The sequence below is a fragment of the Hetaerina americana genome, unplaced genomic scaffold (genome assembly GCF_022747635.1).
Source record: "Hetaerina americana unplaced genomic scaffold, ioHetAmer1.1.p SCAF_9, whole genome shotgun sequence".
In the NCBI taxonomy this organism is placed as follows: domain Eukaryota; kingdom Metazoa; phylum Arthropoda; class Insecta; order Odonata; family Calopterygidae; genus Hetaerina; species Hetaerina americana.
In genome coordinates this window covers 55824362-55837671 of record NW_027287538.1, presented here as the reverse complement: position 1 = coordinate 55837671, position 13310 = coordinate 55824362, and the positions used below count along the sequence as shown (strand labels likewise).

Genomic DNA, 13310 nt, shown 5'->3' with positions numbered 1-13310 from the left:
AAATAAACGTCCAAAGCAATATTAAGTCAAAAATACGGAAAGAAAAAGGTGATATTCTATCCACCTAAAAGAATAATTGTAAAATTTCCGGCTTACCCAAAACGACATTATGAGCAGGGATTTCGACGAGAGAGTTCCCTATAACACTTCAGTTAAACTTAATTAGATTGCAGGGCATCATGACACAAAGATGCGGACAAACATGTCCGTATGAATTTGCTTCTCAAGAGTAGTTTGGTAACCGTATCTATCAAAAAAATTACTGTTGAACTTTTTCAAAATCAACGGGAATTTATTAAAAATGGTGCTTTTTTCAATATATGCGTAAATTGTTGCTCTTATTAAAATATGAACTGGACATAGTTTTGGGGTAAATTGTTGTTGAGGTTACAATGCCGTTCTCTGAAATGTAATAAGCTCAGTTGATATAACATATTCAGTTGTTTTGTGACCAATTGTTTCATTCGATAATATTGACAAGCCCTTTCGATCTTCGAATAAGATATCGTACCCTTCTGATTTCAGTACCGCCGTGGGAACCGAAAAAAGCGATCGGAAGCGACCTTGGGACAAACGGAGGGGACTTAGCCAGTTATACAGTCTGAGGGGAGTGACATTATTCTGGACATGCAGTTATCAGTAGCCAATTGAAAAAAAATAATGTAATTATTGGCAACCTTATTTTATGGATTAATGATGCATTTAGGAAGAAATTGACATCCTCTTCCACAGTTTGATTGGTTTTTCAAAACTTTGATTCTATGGATGCACATTAACCTGCAAATGTAAAGATTTCTAATTAAGAGTTTTCCGAATGCTATGTTGTGGCTCAATCCTATTTCACAAATCGGCACGGTCAAATAGTCTAGAAACCAGTTAATTAATGAAGTCTTTGATTATCAAAGCAAGTTGATGAGAACCTATCACAAACGTGAGGGTAGGCCATTACTGTCGGGGCGAGATGAATGGAATGTCGTAATGCGGCTTAATCAAATCGAACTTCAAAATTATCAAATGCCTGAATCAATATGGGTGGATTCGCAGGGAGTATAGATTTTTGGAATTTATGGAACTGCGTTTCTGCACAAATCATGTTGCCGAATACAATTCGTTGATTGGACAAACTATGATGCTTCGATGTCAATTAATTTTTTTTTTTAATTTCTGAATTCATATATTTATGCTCCGGTTTTTTCAAATCAAAATAGAAATTATTCATATACAATATCTTGCACCATCGGGTACTGACGGATAGATTGGTAGCGTATTATAAAAGTTTCATTGAAAAGCTAGTGAATGCATGAGTGAACGATTTGAACAGCTTTTTGAAGGGTTTGGTGTGGTCTACTAATTTAGTTAGTAAAAATATATTTATTCCACCACTTAAATTGGAATTTAATATCGCAACAACAAATATTTCCCCGATTTATAAAAACAAATGGTTTTTCAAACGATCTCTCATCAGATAACTAGAAATCAGTGAATTATAGCCGAATATTAATAATTGTTATTTTGACTTACAAATATTTACGATAGCTAAAGGACCCGTTGAGAAGCTTTTAGGGATGAGAAAAATTGAAAATAGAGACGTGTATGAAATCCCTATTGGCATCTGTAGTAAAATTTACATCGGTGAAAGTGATGGATCATATTAACGGGAAGGATGAGCAACAGATAGTCATTATAGTGGGCTATCCCGAGCGGCTAGCTGCGGTAAAACGGGCAGGCAACCGGACCTCGTAATTAACCCAGAGGACTAGGAACAACTCACGGCTGTTGAGGGCTACGAAAACGGGATCATGAGCTCTGAAACTCATAATAGGCGTTTTGAATTTTAATGCGGGAATGTAAGTGAAATAAAATGACTTTTGTTAGGTGGAACTTAAAATAATTCTGTAATACATTCGCAGACTATTTATAATAAATGATAATATCTTATTAGAAAAGCAGAGGTTTAGACAATAAAAGTGGAATCAGAACACTGCCATCATTAATGTGCCCGAAAAAGCATCAGGAGTCAACAAGAAACGATAATTACTACACGAGAAATCTTTGCAAGCGATTATTTAATGAAAATGCATAACAACTGCTCTTTATCTCATAACCTTTACCTAAACTATTTACCTATAAATTTTCATATTCAATGTTATTTCAAATCAGGCCGAAAATATTTCCGCGAAATATCTTCGTCAAAACTCCTCAAGGCATTACATCAACATGATTCGTCAAAAACAAAATTCCTCGGTAATGACATGGCAACATTGAATTCACGACGAATCTATAATATATAGTATGTACATATCGTCGGAAAGATTTATAGAACAGACGTCCCAAAATTTCATCCACTTAAAAATGGTTACCTGTAGGGAATTTGATACCATGAATGCCAATTTATGCAAAGATATTTATTGACATCGTGGGTTCGTAACACAAAGAAAGAAATAATATCAACAGGAACCTGTACCAACAAAATTCGCTACAAATGGTATGCTGCTACTGTCAAGTGTTTAATGAATAATAACAAAAATATCTCTTACAACCCTTATATGCATTAAGCTCTTCATGATCTCTTATAAAGAAAAGGTGTATTGTATTTTGTGATATTTATTCACTCACATATATTTCAGCTTTATATATATATATATATATATATATATATATATATATATATATATATATTATTAGGTAATCTACTGGTTAAGGTAGGTTTTTGGATGGACATAATTACTAATTAAATAATTTGTGACCCCTATCAAAGCACAACATCCTACTCTACATCAGGTCCCTCTTCAGCTCTGAGTACTTTCTTCCTCCCTTCATCCCGTCCAACATCCCTATCCTGTTCCTTCCCTTTCCTCGTTTACCTAACATTCTCCCCTCAATTACAGTCTCCAACATCCCGCTGCCGGTCAATACCCCCTTCATCCACTTTTCCTGCCTCCATGGACTTCTCCCTAAGAACCCCTCTCCTCGCCCACCATACCAAGTACTTCCTCATTTGTTTTCTTCTCTGTCCATTTCACCTTCTCCATTCTTCTCCAAATATATATATATATATATAATATATATATATATATATATATATATATATATATATATATATATATATATATATATATATATATATATATATATATATATATACACAAGGAAGCAATATGGCGTTATCCAACTCAAATATAGATTTGCACATAATAGGATACTCGCTCTTGTTTCGAAAGTAATTGGAGGCACAACCAAACCAACTTCTTCTGCGTGCAGAAGGAACGGAAGGAAGAGGCTAGTCAATTCCGTAACTTTTGCCTACTCTGGTTTCACCTGGAGATCTAGTAAGGCAAAATCTGAGCCTGGGCTTTCAGCCAAAAGAGTGTATGTCATCCGGAATTCAAACTAGGGGTTTTCCGGTCAATTAATCAAATGTTCCTCCCACTATACAATCATGACTCCCATTCAATTCATTCAACGTATTCTCTGGGCTAAATGTGGTAGGCCTCTATTTTAACCACCTGGTTCCACGGATATGAAGGTGAGATATCGTAATGCCTTATCATATGCAATAACTGTCCACACAACTCTCATAAATAAATAACTTGCATGTGGAATTTTACTGATCTTGTTTGATACCTACGTGGGGTTTTATATGAGTTAGAGCTTAAGTTAGACACGTCAATTTGTACGAAACTTTCAAATAGACTGGAGTACGTACAGGTATACTATATGGTGAAGACATGATTTATAATAGCCAAAAGAGCGGATAAGGGCCAAAAATTGTAGCAAGGTGATAATGGATTATTTTAAATAAACAACTATAAATATTTAATGGAATATTGACATGTCGGAAATTTCAATTCCCAAGCATTATTTTTTAAGTTATTCCAACAAAGAGGTGAAACGTTACTCTTCCAAGCCGTCGACGATTTTATCGGATGTGTTCCTGGTGTACAGGCACGTGTCTCTCTTAAGTCGCATACAAGTCGTCTTACAAATGTTATTCAGGGCAAAATTTTACACAGAAACAAGACCTGAGGAACATGATCTTTTGTTCGGCTAAAAACTAATGGGACTCAAAATTTTGTAGAATGGAAATTTATGTTGAATTGGCTTGGGGAGATGAAAATAAATGCGTCATTAAGATTAGATTCGCATTTGACGACTGGTGTTATAGTTCGTTTTTTGGGTGGGTGACCCTGGAGGCGAATCTACTTTTGCCCCCGCTCACCTTGGAAAGCCCCCGCCAAGATGCCCTGAGCCGCCTGCGCCTGCTGTTGCTGCTGCACTTGCGCCGCGGCCGCCTGCTGCACTTGCTGCTGCTGCTGCTGTTGCTGTTGAACTTGTTGCGCTTGCGCCTGCATTTGCGCTACTAGCTGCGGGTTTGTCGTGATCCTCTTTTGGATGATCTTCTCGCCGATCAACGCCCTCACGCTCACGCTGGCCGTCTGTAATGGCGGACCCGAAGATTCCTTCCTTTCCGATTTCTTCGACTCAGAATCCTAAAGGAGGTCAAAATCCATTTGTCTATTCGTTGCAAGAGATGGGCAAGGCTTTGGGTTGCATGAAATAAAAAGGTGATCGTATGATTTTGCTCTAAATACCACTCAAAGTGTTTTACGAAAGTTACTAACGGTAATAAAAAAAAGATGCAGTGAAAAATTTTGCTGGGTTGATCGCGTTGTTAAAGTTTTCGTCTCAGAGACGTGCGAAAAATTTGCGAAATGGTGCGTCATGGACACTAATAAAATAACTCATCACAATTAGGTCTTCTAAGAAGTGGGAAATGCCGCAATTAAAAATAAATTAAGCATTTGTAACTTTAGAGAGAAAATGAATTTTTTCAATTAAATAGACAATGCTATTCAGAAAAAGAACCGCAACAAGCTTACAAACATACTAATTATTGCATTTTCCCTTTTTGACTTACTCTGAATGAAGGGATTTTTGTTTGGTTCGGTTCATATAGGCGTCAATGTTTGAACAGATCAACGGAATATTAAACGTTACTGTTAAAGCAAGTCTTTCAAACAATTCGGCTAAGTAGTGCTGTTAGAAAATGTTAGTAATTCAAACAGAAAACTTGTTAATTGTTTGTTAAAATTTCAAGGAGTGGTATGGTGGGAAATAATAAGGTATAACGCTTTTAAGGTTGTTAGAACAAAAAATTAACACCATGCATTGAAAATTGACCAAAGGAAATATGCCCATCTCTGTACACTTGAGACCCATGAATTTCGATTCCAATAGGTATTCATTCACTAAACCTAAGGTTTCATTCATAAACTGGACAGTTCTGCTTACCAAATCAGATTTAATACTAAAAAGTTTACATTTATATTTGTTTCACACGTTCAACACTTGGAAATAAAGACTCGATCGCCAATTATTAACTAACATCTACAAACGGAGAACCTTAGCGTGTGAAACACTAAAATAGCTGGAACTACCCAGGCTGTACTCCCGGATGAATTATAATTTGGATAAGCAGTCATAAAGGATGCAAATAATGATATAAGAGTAATGTAAGAATAATGTAAGCACCTCTAGATGTTAATACGCCATTTAATAATAATTTTTAATATACCAAATATTAATTATATTTTGTGACATTAAAAGATTGATAAAATAAAAAAAAATGAGTGAACTTTTCAAAAATTCAATTCTTTAGAAGACTAAAGGTTATGAAGATGTGGAGAGAAATTATATAAGTTACGCTCTATTTCTATAAATGAGCAATACCATAATGATAATTATTAATATTCACTGATTAAAATGTAAATACTGATTAAAATTAAATTTTAGTTCACAATTTAATTATTTGATATCAAGTGGTCAATGAACAATAATTATATGCTAGTGCATTAATAACCTCTATGATCCATTAATATAATCATATTTGGAGTGTCGTGGTGGAATATTGTTGCGTAAAATGAAAAATAAAGCTTTTCTTTCCACTTGTTTTTTATAATCTACAAAACCCGCGTTTAGACCCCAAGGGGTGACCATCGATTTAAATTGTTGCATTATAATATTTCTAGAAAATTATTCGTGACGATCATAGATCACGACTAAATTTCTGAGTTTTATTAGAAAAACCACTTCTACTCTTGTAAAGCTCCGATAAATACATGCCATACAGTTTCATTTTTCGGCCAGGAACACTGACGTCAAATTAAGCATATTAATAAGCGGGCAAGTTTAAAAGCACCTGATAGCTCCACCACATAAATAATGTTAGACGAGCAACGTTAATGTCGAATCATCTTATAACACTACTTTAACGTCATCACCACTCAGGCCGTAATTAATCATTGATTGTTTCCGAATACTTGCCCTAGTAGCGTATTCAAACATCCCTGCAAGAATGAGATCACTGTACCAGTGATTCTCGAGGCCACAACCGCGAAAGTCTCAAATGGATTTGTGTCCAAAGCGTTCCAGATAATTTGTGTTAAGACTGAAATGCTGAAGTGACACAAGGTACCAAACTGCCACACACTCTTACGGCAGCTTGCGGGGTATTGTACAGATGCAAAAAAATATTGCGAGGAATAAGAAATAAGGTCTCTTCTGTCGAAGTCCAGGCCAAACAAGCCAAAATTCAATGGTTTCTTGCAAGGGGTCAATCTAGCGTTCCACTTGGTTTTTTTCCCTTTTGACGGCCAACTATATATTCTTTAATAAAACAGATTTAGCCTAGCCGATGTACTCTAGTGTTATTCTTAATCAGGCTGTGTATGATGCTTTCTTTTCTACGAATATTAATGTCAAGGAAATTCAGCTAGTTTATTGATGCTATTATGAAAATTAATATTTAGCATTCAGGAATTCAGTGTGAAAATATTACATTTCGTGGCCGCAGGTGATAATCTTAGTTTCTCCATAACATAATTTTATCAGATACCCGTATTAATTTGAATTAAGTGAGAAAACCATCTAGCATGCGCAGAAAACGAAGAATTATACGTACGATATTTTAAACGGACAGATGAATTGCTACATAATACCTAGAATAATGGCCGTGAGGTCTTAATAAAGACAGCTTTAATTTGATCATTTACGATCTCAATGCACGGAGATTGAAGGAACGAATGGCGCACTTAGCTCAAAAAGGGAAAAAAATATCCGAATACTACCACTCCTCATCCATTACGCCTGAGTCGGTTGCATTTCTCTAACTTAATTTGTGATGCATGTATTAGAGGAAATTAATTTTCTGCACGATGATTTAATCTAATTGACTATGGGAAGCGACCAGAGTAATAATCTCCTAATGCCATAATCTTAACAGTAATAAAGATATAAGGCATCATTTCCGAAGATGTTTTACTTTGATTCTTAAATATTATTGTCACTTCAGTTCGATACCTAAAATATCAGTGCTTTACTTTTTAAAAGGATCTTCCTGCATGGTCATGGCAAACGAGACATCAGGGAAACGAAGAGAATTCGGTGAAAAGATAGGGAAGTGTAGTCATATGGTAGTAGTTAATAAATACCATCGCTCAGTCTCTAGCAATTACTCGTCATCAATTTAAAAAAAACAGTTATATTTAGATATATTTCGATTGATATTACCATGACTTACATTTTAAATCAGAAAAATAAACAGTGGCAACTACCGTTGCATATAACTACAAGGGAGGAAGTTATTAAGTTTGTTAGTATTAACACACAAGCATTCGTAGATATTGATTCACTCTTTTAATATCGCCACTAAAGCTTGTAGACCATTCTACAAACCTCGCAAAAGCATGCATCAAGGCTTTAGATGGCGCTGTGTTTGTTTTGGCGACCGGAAGTCCTAGGATACTGAGAACACGAGTCCACACACTCATAAAAAAAGGAAAGATACTCAAAAGCAATCCGCAGTCGCTGACCTTTTTGAAGTACCCCCCATGCAGCCTCATGTGTCCGTTCAGGGCGGGGATGTTCTTGAACTTCCGGTGGCACAGGTTGCACTCGACCGGCTTGGGGTCTGGCTTAGGCGTGGCGGACGCCGCGCCGCCCGAGCCGGTGGTCACCGCACCACCGGTCGCACCCGTCGAGCCAGTGGACGTCCCCCCGCCGCCGCCGTTGGCCTTGCCCGACCCCAGGCCGGAACCCTTCACAAACGAGGTAGAAAAAAGGGAGGAAGGGAGAGAAAGGAATTCATTAGAGGTATATCCTTCGAGAGATGCTCAACCAGTAGCTTTACTGGAAGTGATAGGGGGAGAGGTTTATTGATGAAATCAACAAAACTGTAACATAGTGTAGTGGTTCCATTAGAGAATAAGCACTGCCCCAAGCCACGATTCACACTAAGCACACCAACAGCTATAATTACAATGAAATGTTTTTTAGATCTCATTCCAATTTAACTCTCTAATCTCTTCCTTCCTCATTCCATTTTCCCTTAGCTTTTAACTTAGCCTTTTACTTACGCGACAAAATGTGTGAAGTTATTCGGAGAACATGCAATGCTGAATTTTGTGTAAAAACACAAAAATCACTCAAAACTCTGGCTAACGAAAAACAGTGCCAAGTCTCAAAAGCATGCCTGTCGAATGAATTAGCTCCGCAAGCCTATTAGATAATGTAATGTGCATTCACAATATGAATTCATTAGGTAACTTTACTTCTTACCAACTAATTGCAAGATTTTGTATCCCTATGAGTGAGATTTGAAGTGGTTGGCATACATTAATTTCGGTCATCCCACGATGTAAAAAAATACATATTAAATAATCAACACTCATGACCAGGTTGTAAAATGATAGACCAAATTAAAAATAATACCCAGGAAAGAATTTTCTTTGAGCTAAAACTGATTTCTGCCATGTGGAAAATAATAAAGATCTTATCAGATGGTATTACCTATAAATGTAACGTAAAACCCTCTGGCTAGGAGCATAGGTTATCAAGTTTGGAAATATTGGTTAACTGCAAATGCAGAAAACAGTGGACAATGTGTAGCATGGGTGAAAGAGAAGGCGCAAATAAAGGAAGATACCAGTGTACATAGTACTTCGGCAATTAAGGCATGAGTTGAAATGCCTCGTAATGTCACTATCAGAAAGATTTGATTGTCACTAATAGAATAAGAACATTCTACTTGCTTATAAATGAGAAGCAAAACCCTTATGCTGCTGAGCAAATGAAAAAAATAGCTTTTTCTGGATTGTGAGAAAAAGGCTGAACATTCCACTATATCAGTAGGCACATAAATCAAAATATAAATTTCACTCTTTATATAGTGCAAAATAGTGAAAAAAATTAATTGATACATTACCATATCAGTTATCTGAATACTTTTCCAGTTATTTAAATCTATACGATATGCTGTCCTCGACATATCGAATGAAATATCTACATAAATGTCCTTCCCGATGCCTCATTTCTCAAATATATGGCTGAAAGTTTTTGATCATATGAAAAACTGGAAACATTTTACGGCGTTGAAATAACGACTATAGGAAACCGTTTATCAAATTATTGAATATCTAGTATATTCTTAAAGTTTTGCACTGGAGCAAATCAACTTAGACATTCACTGGGTTTTGGCGTGTCGAATTGAAATGATTTGTCTGCGGAAGCAGAATGTTCAAAGTTATTTTATAAGGGAAAAATATTGTTTACAAAATTTCTTATGCGTTATCGCGAATAGAGCAAGTCTTTCAAGTACTTTCTAGCTATAAACGAACTACTAAATTCCATCCTTGGTTAGCATGCCTTATCGCTCAGGCAATGCCAGGGGTCAGACAAAGTAAAAACAATGAGGGTAATCTCTTCGTGAATCGCTTATATTACATATCTGAGAAACGTTTTTCGAGGTAGCCTTTCGGTTAAAAATCAACTATTTACATTATTGTGTGAAAAGCTCTCGTTTCCTGTGTCAAGTTGAATATAATTGCTCCAAAGCTAACGAGTAGAGTAAGCTGCCTGAAACAGCTTTATCTTTTAAAATATAGGATTAGCAATACTTAAACATACTTTAGACGGTTGCTTCAGTGGATAGATGTTTGATATATTTCCAATGATTCGTTCTTGATATTTTAAAGTTTGTCTCTAGCGCTATTTGTGGGCACGTCTGATTTAAAACTCTACGGCCTTCCGTGGGTTTCAAAACGTGTCCTTTCAAAAGGCAAAAGAAAATCTGTCATATAGTTGAAGCAAAGTAAAGTGTGACTTACGAAGGAAACTTAAAAATTAACGCCGGTAAAATAATTCTGAGCAAAATATTTCATTTTTCAATTACTATTAATATTTTAACGTTCTGCGTATCTTATTTATCTAATTTTATTTCCTATGTGACTTATTGCTTTGATCTTGATTTGCGATAGCGCAGAGGATTTGATTTATTTGAAAATAAAATGGTCTTGCATTCACAAAATGGACAGAATGTTATTCTATCGTATCAATGTGCATTAGAACCATAACTCTAATAACACATTTTTTCGTTTTTATCAAATAAACTCAATTGAAATAATTAATTCACATATTTGATCATTAGGTATTCAACGTGTAAAGTAATCGTAGTTTGACCTGCAGATTACAACCAAATTTTGTATTTATTCACCAAATTCTTACTTTTCCATAACACTAAATTTACATGCTATGAATTGACACGCAAGATTTTCATCTTTCCATTTAATTAAAACGGGAATCCTAAAAGAAAGGAATGCTTAATTTGAACCATTTCAAAATCAAATGCCATTGGCAAAAATTTTATTTATTAACTGAATTATCATTTAAATACACACCTAATGGATGTTGGAGAAAATTGAAATCAGGATTTTATTGGAGAACAAATTTGGAATTTCGTCAAGCATATGGATTTTGAAGAAATGAGCACTCAATTTAATTCTGTCATTAATAATGTCATATACAGCAAAGTGAATCTAAGTTCAACTAAAGACAAGATTGAATGTAGCCGGGAGGATTTAAGACCATATCGCGAGATCTGAGAGAAGATAATTAGAGGACTTATGCAATGATATCCTATTTTCCATTTCAAAAAAGTTTAATTGCTTTCGCTCATAGATGGTTTTAAATCATCTTCGTGCCACCTCTTCTTCAAAATTATTCCTTACGAAACTATTATTTACAATTTAATCTTACATATTCCAGTGCTTTTCGAAAAAAATTATCAAATTATTAAAAACATCTTTATCAAATCAATGAAAAATTCAGTTCTCAATAAAATAAATTCAAACGATTTGCCACAGCTACGAATCACCATCACCAACTGTGCCGTTTTTTACATAGCATACGTTTCAATACTATAACAAAAGTAATCGGGTCTGAATCATACAATATTTCACTTTAAAATATCTACAAATCATTCGCTAGGAAATTGCTTCACACTTAATGAATTTTGAAATACCTATCAGGTAAAGAAAAGAGCATTTTTTACACGATCGTGTTTGGAATTAAAATGAAAAATTATCGATTAATTTGCGCATCTGTTGCAGGGTGATTTTAGGTCTTCTGTGGATAGGATATTAGTTACCGGATATTTGTTCTAATGATTGATTGTGGTTTCCAATCGGGTTCGCTAATTGGATTTGCAAACAAAGCATTTGATGAAAACATTCAACCAAAACACTCCATGGTCGGAGGCTTACAGCAACTCAAAGATATACGTACCCTAATTTCATTGGATTATGGAAAATATTGACAGCTAGTATAATAATGGACCATTTGCCCATTACACGTCTAGTATTTTCTTACTGAAAAGTCAATTTCTGATCATTAACTTAGGTGGTATGCTTAACTAGAAAATCAACTCGATATGGTCCCTGATTAAAATCCTTGGCCTCTGAGCACCTGAATTCACTTCCAAGCGTTGAAATGTTCTGGTTCCAAAGATGTTTTAGCAAATATCAGGTGGCTTGGGCAGAGTGACTGGCCCTTCAACTGAGAATGTTTGAATATTACACTGAGTGGGGTTTGATCGGTAGCAATTTTTTTACTAGCTTTGGAAACGTGACCAGGTTCATTTAAGATGATACAGGATGAACTCCCAGGAAGCTATTGTGAGGTCAAAAGAAAACGAATTTTAGTTAAAAATAATACTGTGAGGCGTATAGTTTTTTCGTCTTTGATATAATGTACATGAATGGCCTAAGGAGTCTAGATCAGGCACACGAACAGCCTAAACCTACACAGGTTTTGGATAAGTTCGCTCTATCCAACCATTCCACTTCTATCGTCTGCAACACCTTCACTATTTGTAGTCAATGTACTCTATTGAACGCTTTCCCTAAACCCACAAAACAAACAAATATGTTATCGTTATATCCTAAATTTGTTTTGTCTATACTTTATTTTACACTATGACCTCACGCGTACCCTTCATGTTCTGAACCCAAACTGACCATACGTACCCTTACATAATCATTTCCTCTCTTTGCCATTCTTTAATTGGTGTTTCTTACTTCTACATCGGCTTGCGAAATCAAAATTATTATCCTATAGCTTTCACAAAAGGCTACTTTTCCCTTTAGTGGGGTGAGAACTCTTACTGATTTTGAAATATTGAAGAAACGTTTTCGTAGCCTTATTTTCAGCGGAAATCATATGTTAGTATAATAACTATTCATCATTATCTAAATGTTAATAATTATCATTATAAATGTGCGAGACATACCCGGAAGCACGAAAGGTGTACGCATGAATATATATGTGTGAGCACATACATACTTTTATTTTTCCACCAATCTAATTGCACATTTTATATTAAATATCTTATTTGTATATGGGCTTTAACTGACGCAACAATCGTAGATTCATAGCTGAAAAAATTTCTCAGATATATCTCTACTATTTGGTAAGAGTCTATTCGGGATATTGTAATCCACATAATAAGTAATAACTTATTCTAAAATATAAAATTGTGAGAGTAGAATGTTTGTAAGTGTTATGTAAAAAATGGAACAGGAGATTCTCAAACGTGAGCTTTTTTTTAATAAAACTCCTCGTGTTTAGTTTAAATACGACTATTATTTTAACAAGCATAGATAAGGTGCCCTAGTTAAATATAATATTTATAAAATTCTAAATAAATTCCTGAATAAAAATTAATTTACTCGATAACGATAAATCCTAATCAACAGATTACGCAGGGGGCTGATACCGACGATACCGAAATGGGAAGAAAAGTTAACAAAACTTTATATGAAATCCAACATATTCCTCTGAAAACGATTTACCTATTATTCTTTTACTGTTTTGCACATAGATAATATTTGTTGCATCAATATCCAAATTCATTTTCATTATAATATATTTTGTAGCCTCATATGTATCCCAAAGTATTTTAATTTGGGTGAGAAGAA

General features: G+C 35.0%; 1 protein-coding gene across 1 annotated transcript in view; it reads right to left on the bottom strand.

Moving 5' to 3' along the window:
• LOC139698580 (uncharacterized) overlaps positions 1 to 13310 on the bottom strand; it is a 346726-nt gene that overhangs the window by 13918 nt on the left and 319498 nt on the right. Inside the window, exons 9-10 of the mRNA XM_071597423.1 lie at positions 7872 to 8096; positions 4220 to 4490 (exon numbers count right to left, since the gene is read on the bottom strand). Of these exons, the coding sequence (XP_071453524.1) occupies positions 4220 to 4490; positions 7872 to 8096 (496 nt within the window). The remainder of the gene's footprint in view (positions 1 to 4219; positions 4491 to 7871; positions 8097 to 13310) is intronic.